A 14,318-nucleotide genomic window follows, 5' to 3' on the forward strand; every position below is an offset into this window, starting at 1 on the left:
CGTTAACGTGCATCAGTGTCTACTTTAAACGCACTTTGACCTACGGAAGTTGTCACCAAAAAAAAAAAAAAAAAAACAGGGAACGCCCAGTAAGTTACGCCACCACCACGACTCACACTTCCGGACTCCAATGTAAGCGCAGGTAAACACGCAGCGCTTCGCGTTTTAACATTTCACTATAACGAGCGATCGCGCATTAGCATGTTTAGTTTTTATAATGTTTGGAAATTCCCATGGTCTTTAAAGTGTACGCGACAAACTATAGACATTAGGATGTAATGGCTGCATGCTATTTGCAGATGTGACCTGTTACAGAAAATAAAGCGCGTCTGCTTGGGGAACCCGAAGTGGTTTGTTGAGTGTCAAGAAAAGTGTTTTAAAACAAGCGCGAGTTGTCGCTTTCGCAAAATTTCGCCACTGCTCGTTTGTTGACCGATGGAAGCTAAAGCTAAGCTACACTGTTGACGCTGTCGCACCGGACCTCATCGTGCTAGCAAACGGTAAAACGGTTTATTAATTTTTCCCACAGAGAGGAGAGCATCGTTATCATGGGAAAAAGCTGCAAAGTGGTGGTGTGCGGCCAGGCTGCAGTTGGTAAAACGGCCGTGTTGGAGCAGCTACTCTACGCCAATCATGTAGCAGGTAGGTACACACTCACTCACCCGTCGCTTCATGAATCCTTGCTAGCATGTAGAAATCGCTTTTCAATTTAGAGCTGAAGATTTGTTTAGAGCTTTAACGTGAACAACCGTAAACATAAATTACATTTTGAAATACAGTATGAACACTAATACCACACTTTTGAAAACAAACCTGACATATTTCATTGAATCACATGTTCATATATGCCGTTAATAGATTGGAATAGCAAAAACTTATGTGATTCTCAGTAAAAAAAACTACTAACCCTTAGCAAAAAGTATGGAATAGCCAGTCTCGGACGAGCACTCACTCAGACATTTTATTATGTAGAACAAACTCCGATAAAAAGCTTGAAAAAATAATGAATTAGTTCAAAATTGCAAAGCTTTCAGAAACACTAAAAGAAATGAATAAAAAACATTGTAGTGGTCAGTAAATGTTACTTTTATAGAGCAAGTACAGGGAAATAAATATAGAATCACTCCATTCTGAGGAAAAATAGATGGAATCTTTAGAAACAAACACAGAAATAACAATCATAACACATCTCTAGTATTTAGTTGCACCACCTCTGGCTTTTATGACAGGTTGTAGTCTCTGAGGCATGGACTTGATGCGTATTCTTCATCGATTTGGTGCCAACTCTCTTTGATTGCAGTTGCCAGATCATCATTTTTTTTTTTTTTTTTTTTTTTTTTAATTTCCACCATGGGTTTTCATTAGGGTTGAGATCTGGGCTATTTGCAAGGCCATGACATTGACTGGATGAGTCTTTCTCCAAGGAATGCTTTAACAGTTTTAGCTCTGTGGCATGATGCATTGTCATCTTGGAAAATGATTTAATTATCCCCAAACATATTTTCAATTGAAAGGACAAGAAAACCTTCCAAAATTTACATGTAAACTTGTGCATTCATTGAAGATTTAACCACAGCCATCTCCCCAGTGCCTTTGCCTGACATGCAGCGCTATATCATCAAGGAATGAGGGAGTTTTGATGTTTTCTTCAGGTACTCATCTTTGTAAATCTCACTGGAACGGCACCAAACAAAAGTTCCAGCATCGTCACCTTGTCCAATGCGGATTCTTGACTCATCACTGAAAATAACCTTCATCCAGTCATTCACAGTCCATGATTGCCTCTCCTTAGCCCATTGCAGTCTTGTTCTTTTCTGTTTAAGTTTCAATGATGGTTTCCTTTTAGATTTCCTGGATGAAAATCCCATTTCCTGTTGGTGATTCTGCACATTTCTGTCACATACCTTGACCCCAGCTTCCTTCCATTTCTTCTTCATTTGTCTTGTTGTAGATCTTCTGTTTTCAAGACATATGACTTTTAGATGTTTGTTGTGGCATTTGGATGTCTTCCTCAGTTTACCGGTACGCTTAACTTTAACAACCTTGCCATGCTGTTTGTACTTGGTCCGGATTTTTGATATGGCTGACTGTGAACAGCCCACATCTTTGGCAACCATACATTTAGCGTTACCTTCTTCAAGAAGTTTGATAATCCTCTCCTTGGTCCCAAGAGACATCTCTTGTTGGAGCCATGACTCTTGTGAATCCACTTGGTCCAGCAGCCCTCCAAGGTGTGATAACTGCACTGCTTTTAACTGCTGACTAACGAGCAGATCTAATCTGAGGCAGGGGCCCAAATAAGGAAAGGAAATTGACTGGGTGTGTCTATATTTTCTACTCAAAACGGAGTGATTCCATCTTTTTTTCCTCAGAATGGAGTGATTCTATATTTATTTCCCTGCACTTGCTCTATAAAAGAAACATTTACTGACCACCACAATGTTTTTCATTCATTTCTTTTAGTGTTTCTGAATGCCAAGGAGTTGCACTTTTGAACTAATGAACTATTTTATTCAAGCTTTTTATCTGAGTTTGTTCTACATAATAAAATGTCTGAGTGAGTGCTCGTCCGAGACCGGTGATTCCATACTTTTTGTTTGGGGTTGCATATGCATTAGGAAAATGAAGGACATTTACCAAACTCTGTATTTCGTTTTTCATCAACATTTTGAGCTTCCTATATTTTCTTTAGGGTAATATCCTGTAATAAAAAAATAACCCAATGCAACAGTAATGAAAGCTGCATGCTTGAACACTAGATTTTGCTTCAATATTTTTTGAATATACAAAGAAAGAAACCATTGTAGCTTACCTGCTAAATTATACAGTTTTAAATGTATATATAAAATCATTCAAAATACCATTCTGGGAACAAGTGGTGGGCTGGGCCGCACAACGGACGTAACCATCAACTATACATGAACCATTTTAGCTTTTCATGACCAGATCCCTAAAATCTTCAGACATAGTTTAGGTTAGCTTCATTAGAATCACTCACACGTGCTTTTTTATTGTACATGGTATGAAAGTCCGAAATTCTTGTGTTAGGTTCCGAACCCATGGAGACGCTGGAGGACATCTACATTGGCTCCATCGAGACCGACCGGGGCACCCGAGAGCAGGTGCGCTTCTACGACACCCGGGGCCTCCGCGAAGGCGTGGAGTTCCCACGCCACTACTACAGCTTCGCCGACGGCTTCGTGCTGGTTTATAGCATCGACAGCAAGGAGTCCTTCAAGCGCATGGAGGCTCTTAAAAAGGACATTGATCGTCACAGAGATAAGAAGGAGGCCAGTCAATTTTCATTTTCTTATTTACGTATATGGTTTAGTTGACTTTCATTTACACTTTTACTATTCTTTCATCGTCTCGTGAATTTTCTATTATTCCGGTCGGCCATAAAACCCCTTTGTTAGCAATTTACAACATGAACCAGTATATACAGTGGGGCAAATAAGTATTTAGTCAACCACTAATTGTGCAAGTTCTCCCACTTGAAAATATTAGAGGCCTGTAATTGTCAACATGGGTAAACCTCAACCATGAGAGACATAATGTGGAGAAGAAAAAAAAACAGAAAATCACATTGTTTGATTTCTAAAGAATTTATTTGCAAATCATGGTGGAAAATAAGTATTTGGTCAATACCAAAAGTTCATCTCAATAATTTGTTATGTACCGTTTGTTGGCAATAACGGAGGCCAAACGTTTTCTGTAACTCTTCACAAGCTTTTCACACACTCTTGCTGGTATTTTGGCCCATTCCTCCATGCAGATCTCCTCTAGAGCAGTGATGTTTTGTGGCTGTCGTTGGGCAACACTGACTTCCAACTCCCTCCACAGATTTTCTACGGGGTTGAGATCTGGAGACTGGATAGGCCACTCCAGGACCTTGAAATGCTTCTTACGAAGCCACTCCTTTGTTGCCCTGCCTGTGTGTTTGGGATCATTGTCATGCTAAAAGACCCAGCCACGTCTCATCTTCAATGCCCTTGCTGACGGAAGGAGATTTTCACTCAAAATCTCTCGATACATGGCCCCATTCATTCTTTCCTCTACACAGATCAGTCGTCCTGGTCCCTTTGCGGAAAAACAGCCCCAAAGCATGATGTTTCCACCGCCATGCTTCACAGTGGGTATGGTGTTCTTTGGATGCAATTCGGTATTCTTTTTCCTCCAAACACGAGAACCTGTGTTTCTACAAAAAAGTTCTATTTTGGTTTCATCTGACCATAACACATTCTCCCAGTCCTCTTTTGGCTCATCCAAATGCTCTCTAGCGAACCGCAGACAGGCCTGGATGTGTACTTTCTTCAGCAGGGGGACACATATGGCAGTGCGGGATTTGACTCCCTGGCGGCGCATTGTGTTCCTGATAGTAGCCTTTGTTACTGTGGTCCCCGCTCTCTGTAGGTCATTCACTAGGTCCCCCCGTGTGGTTCTGGGATTTTTGCTCACCGTTCTTGTTATCATTTTGACGCCACGGGGTGAAATCTTGCACGGAGCCCCAGATCGAGGGAGATTATCAGTGGCCTTCCATTTTGTAAAAATTGCTCCCACAGTTCATTTCTTTACACCAAACGTTTTACCTATTGCAGATTCAGTCTTCCCAGCCTGGTGCAGGTCTACAATTTTGTCTCTGGTGTCCTTCGACAGCTCTTTGGTCTTGGCCATAGTGGATTTTGGAGTGTGACTGTGGACAGGTGTCTTTTATACCGATAATGAGTTGAAACAGATGCCATTAATACAGGTAACGAGTGGAGCCTCGTTAGACCTTGTTAGAGGAAGTTAGACCTTTTTGACAGCCAGAAATCTTGCTTGTGAGTGACCAAATACTTAATTTCCACTCTAATTTGCCAATAAATTCTTTAAAAATCAAACAATGTGATTTTCTGTTTTTTTTTCCCACATTCTGTCTCTCATGGTTGAGGTTTACCCATGTTGACAATTACAGGCCTCTCTAATCTTTTGGTGGTTGACTAAATACTTACCGGTATTTGCCCCACTGTATGTGCTCGTCTGTCTTTTTTCATTCGAAATTGTTGGAAACCCTGTATTTATTTTTGGACAAAAACTTTGAATTTTACAGACAAAACCGTTTTGAGTAACTCGACGAAAACTAGATAAAATTTGTATCAGATTTCGTCGACTAAAACTAGACGAAAACATTTTGAAATAACTAAGACTAATAAGTATTTTCGTCTAAAACAAAAATTAAAAGGGCTGCCAAAGAAAACACTTTCCGGTAAATGATTAGAGTCAATCGCCATTGGCAAGTTTTTTTCCGATGTTAGTTAGCGTGATCGCGTTAAAAAAAAAAAGTTTTCAATTATTTCAGACAGTCAACCTGTGAAACAATCCACTCTGCAATTTACAAGGGCTTTATTAAATAAGGTTACAGTGAGGCATTTATTTCAAGAAAGAACTATACGTTTTGTACAGGTGACCATTGTGGTTCTGGGCAACAAGCTGGACAAACAGGACGAGCGGCGCGTGGACGCTAACATGGCGCAGAACTGGGCCAAGAACGAGAAGGTGCGACTGTGGGAGCTGTCGGTGGCCGACCGCCGCACGCTCATCGAGCCCTTCGTGTATTTGGCCAGCAAAATGACGCAACCGCAGAGCAAGTCCACCTTCCCGCTCAGCCGGAACAAGAACAAGGGCAGCGGACCTACAGACGGCTGAGGAAACTCTCATTGTTTGATCAGATTCAAGTGGGATAAAATATGAAAGAAGACAACTCAAGGGGGGCAGATTGTTTTTCACATCAGTGTACTGTACTGGGCTCGGCGTTAAGACTATTGTCTCACTTGAATGGCCACCTGACATTTTAGGGCCATTGCAACACATGCTGTGGATGTTTCGTCAGGGGAATGATTTACACTGCTTCGCTCTATTCAATGACTGAATTTTGATGAGCATTTCACACAAGTTAGCGAGTTTCATTGTTATATACGGAGACCAGTGCAATGTGCATAGTATAAAAGAATCCAAAATGCTTTCTTTCAGGGATCCAATGTTTGTTTAACATGTTTTTATTGCTGTAAATAATCATGCTTTAAAAAAAATTTTTTTTTGTTCTGTTAATTGTCCTTTTAAACTGCATTTGCATGTTCAATAAAGTATTTGTGCCTAATTTGGCTCATATTGTCCTTTCATATAAATCGAAGTTAAGATGTCAGACTGTCCCAAAAGGCAACACCTGGCAACATGGATACAGTACATTGCCAGTACGTTTTGCATTTGGGTCATGTGGCCACCAGAGAGCGCTCTGACCTAAGGGTTGACATGACGGCCTCCCGACTGGTCGCCTGTGTTTTTCAACCTTTTCACAAAGCGGATATCCTGGCAGGAATCTTCAACAGCACTCAGTCTCTGCTTTTATTTATTTAAATAGCAGTTGGGCTTGAAAAGCTCAGAATTATCAGACAGAGGGACTTTAGCAATGTCTTTAAACGTATCAGGGCCAAGCATCTCGCTGACAATGGCTTTGCAGGCAGGCAGTATTAATGTCTTTGCCACAGTGTGGGACTTTTGGATTTAGCAACAAGTTCAGCAACAAGGTAACTGGCTTTGAGGGCTTTCTTATTTACCTTTGTAGTTTTTCTAAATAAAAAAAAAAATGCCTGTTTCTCAAGGCGAACAAAATAAAACTTAACTTTTTTTGAAGCGACGAGTGAGTGTTCCGTTTGAAGATGAAGTTTGAACTCGCTTGGCACAGCTGTTCGTGTCGCGTTCAAGAACTGCTCGGATTTCTTGCCAGCCAGCAGCCACCTTGCTGTCCTCGACAATGTGTTGGAGAATAAAACACAAAGGGGAGGATTGACTGTCATCACATATGTGTGGATAAGGTGGCTGATGGCTAGAAATTTGAGCAGTTCTTCAACGCGATACGAGTAATAACCCGCTCGTCTGCACATGACTGCAACCTTCTACCTACTCCTTCCTTCCAACTGCAACTCCACCCGACGACGTTAAAAAAAAAAAAAAAGCGATAGTGAAGAATTTCTCTGACGATCTCTCACAGCACACTAGTGTGCCGCGACACACCGGTTGAAAAACACTGCTATAGAGAAGCCATTTATGACTCGGAATTTTCAGTCCAAAAATTGTTCCGTTTCAGAAGGCAAATACTGTATCCTTCTCAAGGCCCCGTCTCATGAAATGACGAGTTTATACTTTAGATCACGTGCTAACTGAGGCGTACATACAACTTGCGCCCGTGTCTGTCAAAAGCGAGCATGAATGATGGCATCCGGGAGCCATTTTAGGCCCTGCGGGTACAATGAGAGCATTTACACAAGGTCACAGATGTTAATGTAGTGAAAAATAACGTTCTCGTTTTGCTGCCTGCAAAGGTTAATAATGCCAGATGAGGAGAAAACCTCAAGTGGAACCTTTATGAGGCTTTATATTATTACACACTGTGCCCCCCAGAGGGTGATTCCTTCTCAGATGTCCCATTTCTGTCATTTTCAAATGAAGGACATTACACATTTAAACTGAAGCGACTAAAATCTTTTTGTCATTTGACTTTCAAATGGCTGCTCCTAGTGATGCTGTGAAATTCAACTTGAATTATTCCGCTGTAACAATAATCATTTCTTCACAGAGGATAAAGAATATATGTTTATGAGTATTGTCATACTGTCTACCTAAATGTGTTGCTTATCGTTTGTCTTCTGATATCATTTGCTTAAGTTACAACATCGCAACAATGAGGACCAATCAATTGTCGGTCAATGGCATTTTTCACATGTTAGCATTAAGTGAAGCGGATAGTTACCTTTCTCGCGGACACCGTATAACTTTACATTAGTCTAACACATTCATTGTAGAAAAGCATTACGGAGACGTTACTCCATGCCATTTGACACAGTAAAGTTGATCGGCTTATCAGCCCTTGCCTGATAAGCGAAGGAAAGGACGTCAGCATCTCTTCGGTGGGGTCGGAGCGCCCTCGCCCTGCCGGGGCAACAAGTTGATAGCGCGGCGCCTTGGATGTCAAGACATGCCTCAGTTGCCGTGGCGACTACGACCCAGCCACGAGAGATGACTCATGAACTTCACCGCCCAAACCTGACACAGAAGGATTATCCCAAGACAACACCCAAGCACGCCTTCCGCCCGGCCCACTCCACCGCAGCTTTCAAAAGACTGAACATTTAGCGAACAACTGTCACTTCTCGGGGACATTTCGATGTATCTGTTGTTTTGCTGACCCTAGATCCAGTATTGCCTCTCCGTCGTCTGTTTTTGCCTTGCTTTTTGATTACTGTTGACGAATAAATTGTCAACTTGTTCCCGGTGAGCTTTCTTTAAACCGTTCAAAATGCGGTCAGTACAAAGGGTTAACGCGCTGAGTTTGGCCTTCCCGGCCGACTTGCTGGAGTTGCGCCAGCGGAATTCCTTCTGGTTCGGTTGTCGCTGTTCCGGAGGCTTGGCTGGGAGGCCGAATTCCTTCAGTAACAGGGGCACGCTTACTATATTTTGTTGTTTGAAACCTGTGTAATTGCCTCGATTTGATGTTTTGTGTGACATTAGGCTTGAACTAGGAGGCATTTAACATCTTGAAGCAAATTCTTGGAAGAATTGCTCCGTATTTGCCAACGTGCTGTTTTTTTGTGCAGGGAGTCCACTGTACAGTCATTCAATAGAGGCAAAATCCTATTAATTTTTTTTTTTTTGTTCTGGGCCAAAGTCAGTTGGATAAGAAAATAGGTTGTATCAGGGCCACAACAGATGGAGAACGTTGTATACGTGAAAGGCAAAGGCAGCCTGATGATTAGAAGCGCTGAAGATAAGGAACGAGATAACGTGATTGATCTGTAGACCCTTGGTAAGGGCATCAAGATGTCCTCCTTGGTGTTTGCTGGAGAATTCACCCACACAAACACACTTTATACCGACTGTGACAATCCAAATAATAGCAACCGCATTAGGTGCTGCCTTCATAGAGCGTCTGAAATCTTTGTGGTCCTCACAGAACGATTGTTTCATATTTCTTTTTTTTTCAATCCGTTACGTTGCCTTCAGATCTCGACCGTAACATTGAATATTATTTCAGACAGTCCTCGAAGGCCACACCATACTTGATAATCAGGTTGAATATTTGAGGACATTGGTTCAGCTGTTATGTAAGAACCCCATCATCTGTCTGTATCCCTGAATGCAAACCTCAGCTTGATGAAATCAATATTTTGGGACAAAATTTGTATGTGTGTGTGTGGGGGGGGGGGGGGGGGGGGCTGTGATGTGTCTGGCATCACCCCATTTAACTCATTCAAAGCCATGGAATCCACATGGCAAAAAACACAGACAAGACTGAAAAAACAGTTTCTACTCTTGCACTCCTCTTTAAAATAAACATCAGTATTTTAAGCCAAAAAATCTGTTGTGTTTAATAGAATAATAAGCAAATGCTTCATCCTACTCCTTTTTGGACACAATGAATAAATTCTGATCTTGTTTATTATTATCATTATTATTATTGTCTTAACTATTGTTTCTGTTATCTCGAGAATATCATTGGTTCTGATTTTTTTTTTTTTTTAAGAAAAAAATTCATTTTGTTTTTCGTTTGTTTTGTTTGTCTATTATTTTTATTATTTTTTTCTAATGTCCAAATAAAGCATTCATTCATAGAACAATATGTCTATATGCTGCCATTGCAGATTCATGGCACATTAAGCCCCTGAACCATTTTTAATTTGTCCGTTTTACCCTGAAAACCCCCGTTTACAGACGTCGCGCAACCGCTTTTGTTTCAACCTAGCCATAAAAAGAAGGTAAGTAATCGTATTTATTATTCAAAAAATGTCTGTCATTTTTAGCTTAGAATCATTAACTGAGGTCTAATATTTAGTTTAACATTTTTTTTAAAAAGACTTTAAAAAATTATTCACGCGCATATTTTACATTTTTAAACAAATGACGTCACATGAAAAATTTGGCGTCTGTAAAAGTCACGGATATGTACCTCATAACTATCGCTTAAATGTATTTTTTTGTTACTGTCGCATTTCCCCTGATATGTTGGATGATAAATAATCCAAACAAAGAAAAATTGAAAAAAAAGTTTAAAAGGGTAAATCTATGAATGACATCCTTGTTGTCTGCAATTTCTGCATCATGACCCTTGTTATATCACCATTTTTCACCCATAAAATCCAAGAAAAATTTTGGCTGTGGCCATTCACAGCTGTGTCTTGACACTCGGTGATACATGCTACATGGAGTTTTTGGATTGAAAAGAGGTAAGTACGCGGTAATGTCTCGTCATAATCATGGCGTCTTTAATTCTGCTCTTGTGTGCTCTTGCCTCCAGATAGGATTTCGCTGTTTAATAAACTTTTTTTTTTTTTTTTTTTTTAATGCCCTCCTGTTCCAAATTTTCTTCCCCCAGAAAATTGAGATTTTAAGCTTCCCAATGATGTATCACACATGCATATCAGACAGTTTTGAAAGTTGGCCAAATCTCAGAGCGGAACTTCAAGTCACCTGAGTGTTTTCCGCCATATCTATTACCATCACGGGCAGTCTATTAGTTTCTTTATCAATTTATTTATGCAGTAGGGATGTTGTCGATCCGGTTTATTGGTTTAAGAGTTGTAAAAGTGCGAATATGCTAAAGTTATTGTGTGGTCCACAAAATACAAACATACACAAAAATCCACAAGGAGCATTTAAGAAGTTCTAAAAGCTTTTTTATTTGCCAAAAAAATCCATCGGGTACAAGCTCTCTTTACCCTGAACGCGGATGGATGGATTTGTCGCAACCCGGTCACCCCTGAGAAGGCCTGGGACACTTTTGGATCTTTTCCCACCCACTTTCCCCCTTTAAAAAAATGGCCTAAAGTTACTTAGAAAAAAAAAGAAGGTCATTACTAAACAATAACATGATCTAGTCATCCTCTATGGTACACATAACAATATCAACTCTGATAAAAGCTCTATACGTCCTCTATGGGGTTTGTTTCTACACGGACCTCCACGAGACAGCGTGAGGCCGGCTGCTTTAGTTATGGAGAGGCGGCGGTGGGGATTGGACTGGCTTTGTCATGACAGATGACACAAACATACACGCACACACGCACACACACGACTATACATATTGCACAATGAAGAAAAATGCATATTCAGGTATGTCAACGAGAGGAGGAGTGACGGACAAAAGTGCACGGCGCAAGGAGACTAGTCGCTATTGCTTAGAAATATCAACCTTGTGCTCACCTGATTTGTTTCTTGCTTGCACGAAGCAGTTTTAAGGTGCTTTTTGGGGGGGTTGCCATAGTTACACTGTGCTTTTGTTCCCTCCCACACGCCGTGCAGCAGCTGTCAATCAAGCCCTCCTCCTTCTCCTCCTCTTCGTCGGCGGTCCGTTTGTCAACGTGTGAAGTGTTCCGGCGGTACGGGTCTTGCCAAATGGACACCGGGGGACAGCCATGTGGACCCGTGCTTTTCAAAGTGTGGGCTCAGTCCACTTGAACTGGCCTTCTGCTTCTCCCTGCTATGGTTTTCAACTAAAAGTTGAGAGAGAGTCTCTCATACTGTATGCCACCCTGCTTTTGTTTTTTTGGCTTTATTTATGGTACGTACAGTTTTGGCACTTGTCTACACAGACTGACACTTGTCTTATGTCATTATAAAGCCTTCTTTAGAGGCTCTATGATGCATATCTTGTCTTTTTTGAATACATTTTGTCGGGATTGAAATAACTGTCATAATAATCTTTAAAAAAGAGATCTTGACTAAGTGAGTTTTTTTGTCTAGTTCAAGAAACATTTTGATTTTATTTTGCCTTCTTTTGAAGTCTTAAGTTAGTTTAAGACAATGTTAACTCTTTAGCTGCCATTGACAGCAATAGACGGACTACCTGGACGTCCTTTGCTGTCAATAGTTACCGAAACTTGACCATTCTGCGTATTTTTTTCTACTACTGCTGAATGCAACACTTGGTAACTCTTCACTTTTGGTCGATTTTAGCAACGCCGGTGGTAGTGTTTCGCCTTAAGGAAGACTGCGTTTCCCATGAGGACCGGCGCACACCCGCGCAGTGTCGTAAAATCATCAATCAATCAAAAATCAAATCTCCCGGTCACCTGCAGATGGATTAAACAACATTTCCGTTTCCAGCAGCTGTGTGAAGGATGAATAGTAATTAGGTAATGAATCCAGTTGTGGCTAAACAATAGCATATGACGGTTAGTTGTTACGCCAGCGAGTGAAAGCCAAACCAATGTTTATTCTGTATATCCTGGTAAGCCTCTTTTTTCCCCCTCCACAGACGAAGGTTGTTGTCTCTTTTGTTTCTCTGCCATTTTCTCAGAATTTGCGCAAAAGCGTTCGCATCGACCTCCGTCTTTATAATGAATGGGGAAAGTGACATATACTGTAAAGTAGTCAGCATATTTCAAGTTTTTTTGTGGCATGGTTCATGCCACCCTCCTCAAAGTTAGTGTCGGTGAAAGTGATTTGTGCTGCAACGATTAATCGATTAACTCCAGTAATTCGATTAGAAAAAGATACGAATCAAATTTTGCCGCTTCAAGTATTCGTTTAATTAGAGTGGCGTTGTAATGGTTTGTTTTGAAAGTGTTTGCATTCAGTTTGATTGATTTGGGTGGATACACTGCCCTCTAGTGGCAACAGTGAATAAGACATAACTCATTGAACATGGCTAAATCCACCTGCTTCCTGTTAAGACCAACATAAGCTAAGTTTTTGTTTGAGCTAATGTTTTTTTATGCATTTGTAATTTGGTTCATAGGTATATTTAGCCTTTTTTTAGGGGGATACGTGTTTGAACGACTTGTTTAGAACATTGCATTGAAAAAAAATTTTTTTTTAAATAACATTTTATAGCATTTAAGCTAGCTGACTATTTCTATGGCAGTTGGCCAATTCTTCTTTGGTTGTACCTAGATTCTCATTTATTTATTTATTTTAATTACGGTTTCAGGTGAAGCTCAGGTATTTTTATTTATTTTTAAATGAAAGTGCAATTCTGCATAATCATTTTGTTTTCTTCTAAAACTGATTTTGCAATGGCTTAAATGTTCCAATTACTCCAATTACTCAATTATACGAACTAACTAGTTGATAATCGGCTACTAAAGTAATCGATAGCTGCAGCCCTAAAAGTGATACAGATCCCCTCAAGATATAAAAGAGGTGTCATTCAACTGAATTTTAGTCGACCTATTATCACAAATATTATGAAAATATTTTATAAAGGTTGAAAAGTTACCTAGTGTTGCTTTAAGTGCTCAGGTTTTTCTCTCTCTTCGTATTCAATACTTTGGCAGCTAAAGTGTAAATGTTGCATATTAGAAAATCAATTGATGCCTTTTGTAGAAACACTGTACATTGCCTCATATTTTTTCAGTAGCTCAAATGAGATGAGCACGTTTGTTTTTGCTTTAAATTCTACATAAGCGGCCTCACTTTGTATTTTGCCCCGCGTATATGTTTCAAAAAAGTTCTGCTGAAGGTAACATTTTTCCACTGATATTTTTGTCTTTCTAGTCATGAATCTGAATCTGGCTCACACTTTGAAAAGCGCTGAAGTAAAGGGAGTTTATCTCAAACGCACAGCTAGACTGGTCTACTAAACGACACATTTAACAGCCGTAATGCCCCCCTACCCCATGTAATGGCTATAAATGCGGCCTCCGTCCCCCTCGTTGGTCACCACGGGAACAGGAAGGGAGCTGGGGTTCGCCACTTTTTTTCTTAGGTCAGGCCGACTGCATAGTTTGGTCACACGGAAGGGCGGGGGGCATCAGGGGGGCATTAGTAGGGCGAGAAGATGATGGGCGCGTGCGCGGCTCGCAGAGGCCCCGGCGCGGGCCGGAAAAGCGCCGGACCCAAGAAGGGCGTCTGTATGAAGGCGGCGGAGGCGGCGCCCAGGGGGTGGCGCAGCGCCAGCGGGTTGGTGGCCACCGTGCACAGGGTGGGCGGCGTTAAGGGGCCGGGCAGGAAGCCTGCGCTCAAGCTCTTGCTCAGCTGCTTCTGCAAGGCCAGTTTGGTCTGGAGAAGAAGACACAAGAGCGACACACAGAGGACATGTTTTACTCGGCAAACATGCCGCCCCCGGACTCAACCGCGACCAGCACTATGGACACAGTCGAAATAAAAATGATGCAATTGTTCCAGAATCAAAATTCTTGAAAAATAAACCCTTCCCTTTTCTGATTTTCAATTAACTGTTGGTGATCCACAATCAAAGGCTTGATTACTCAGATTACAGATGAATGCTACAGTTTCAATTTATGTGTAGAAAATGCCATATACATGTTTAGCAGATCTTAAAGGTG

The 14,318-nt window shown here is 41.0% G+C and overlaps 2 protein-coding genes across 7 annotated transcripts in view; one reads left to right on the top strand and one right to left on the bottom strand.

Annotated features, from left to right (window-relative positions):
- Positions 1-53: 53 nt before the first annotated feature.
- nkiras2 (NFKB inhibitor interacting Ras-like 2) lies at positions 54-6,136 on the top strand. 2 transcript variants are annotated; one of them, XM_057860707.1, is made up of 4 exons: positions 54-142; positions 530-642; positions 3,049-3,290; positions 5,443-6,136. In XM_057860707.1, the coding sequence occupies exons 2-4, from the start codon at positions 549-551 to the stop codon at positions 5,683-5,685; spliced, it is 579 nt and encodes a 192-aa protein (XP_057716690.1). In that variant the 5' UTR covers positions 54-142; positions 530-548; the 3' UTR covers positions 5,686-6,136. The 2 variants fall into 2 exon arrangements, with proteins under 2 accessions (XP_057716690.1, XP_057716691.1); XM_057860708.1 differs by having other exon boundaries at positions 91-132.
- Positions 6,137-7,412: 1,276 nt separating this feature from the next.
- Positions 7,413-14,318, bottom strand: part of znf385c (zinc finger protein 385C) — a 153,361-nt gene continuing 146,455 nt past the window's right edge. For 4 of the 5 annotated variants that reach the window (XM_057860702.1, XM_057860704.1, XM_057860703.1 and 1 more), the window contains exon 10: positions 7,413-14,031. In XM_057860702.1, the coding sequence (XP_057716685.1) occupies positions 13,795-14,031 (237 nt within the window). In that variant the 3' untranslated portion in view covers positions 7,413-13,794. The remainder of the gene's footprint in view (positions 14,032-14,318) is intronic. The other variant, XM_057860705.1, reaches the window with a different exon arrangement.

Source organism: Corythoichthys intestinalis, chromosome 16 (assembly GCF_030265065.1).
Source record: "Corythoichthys intestinalis isolate RoL2023-P3 chromosome 16, ASM3026506v1, whole genome shotgun sequence".
In the NCBI taxonomy this organism is placed as follows: domain Eukaryota; kingdom Metazoa; phylum Chordata; class Actinopteri; order Syngnathiformes; family Syngnathidae; genus Corythoichthys; species Corythoichthys intestinalis.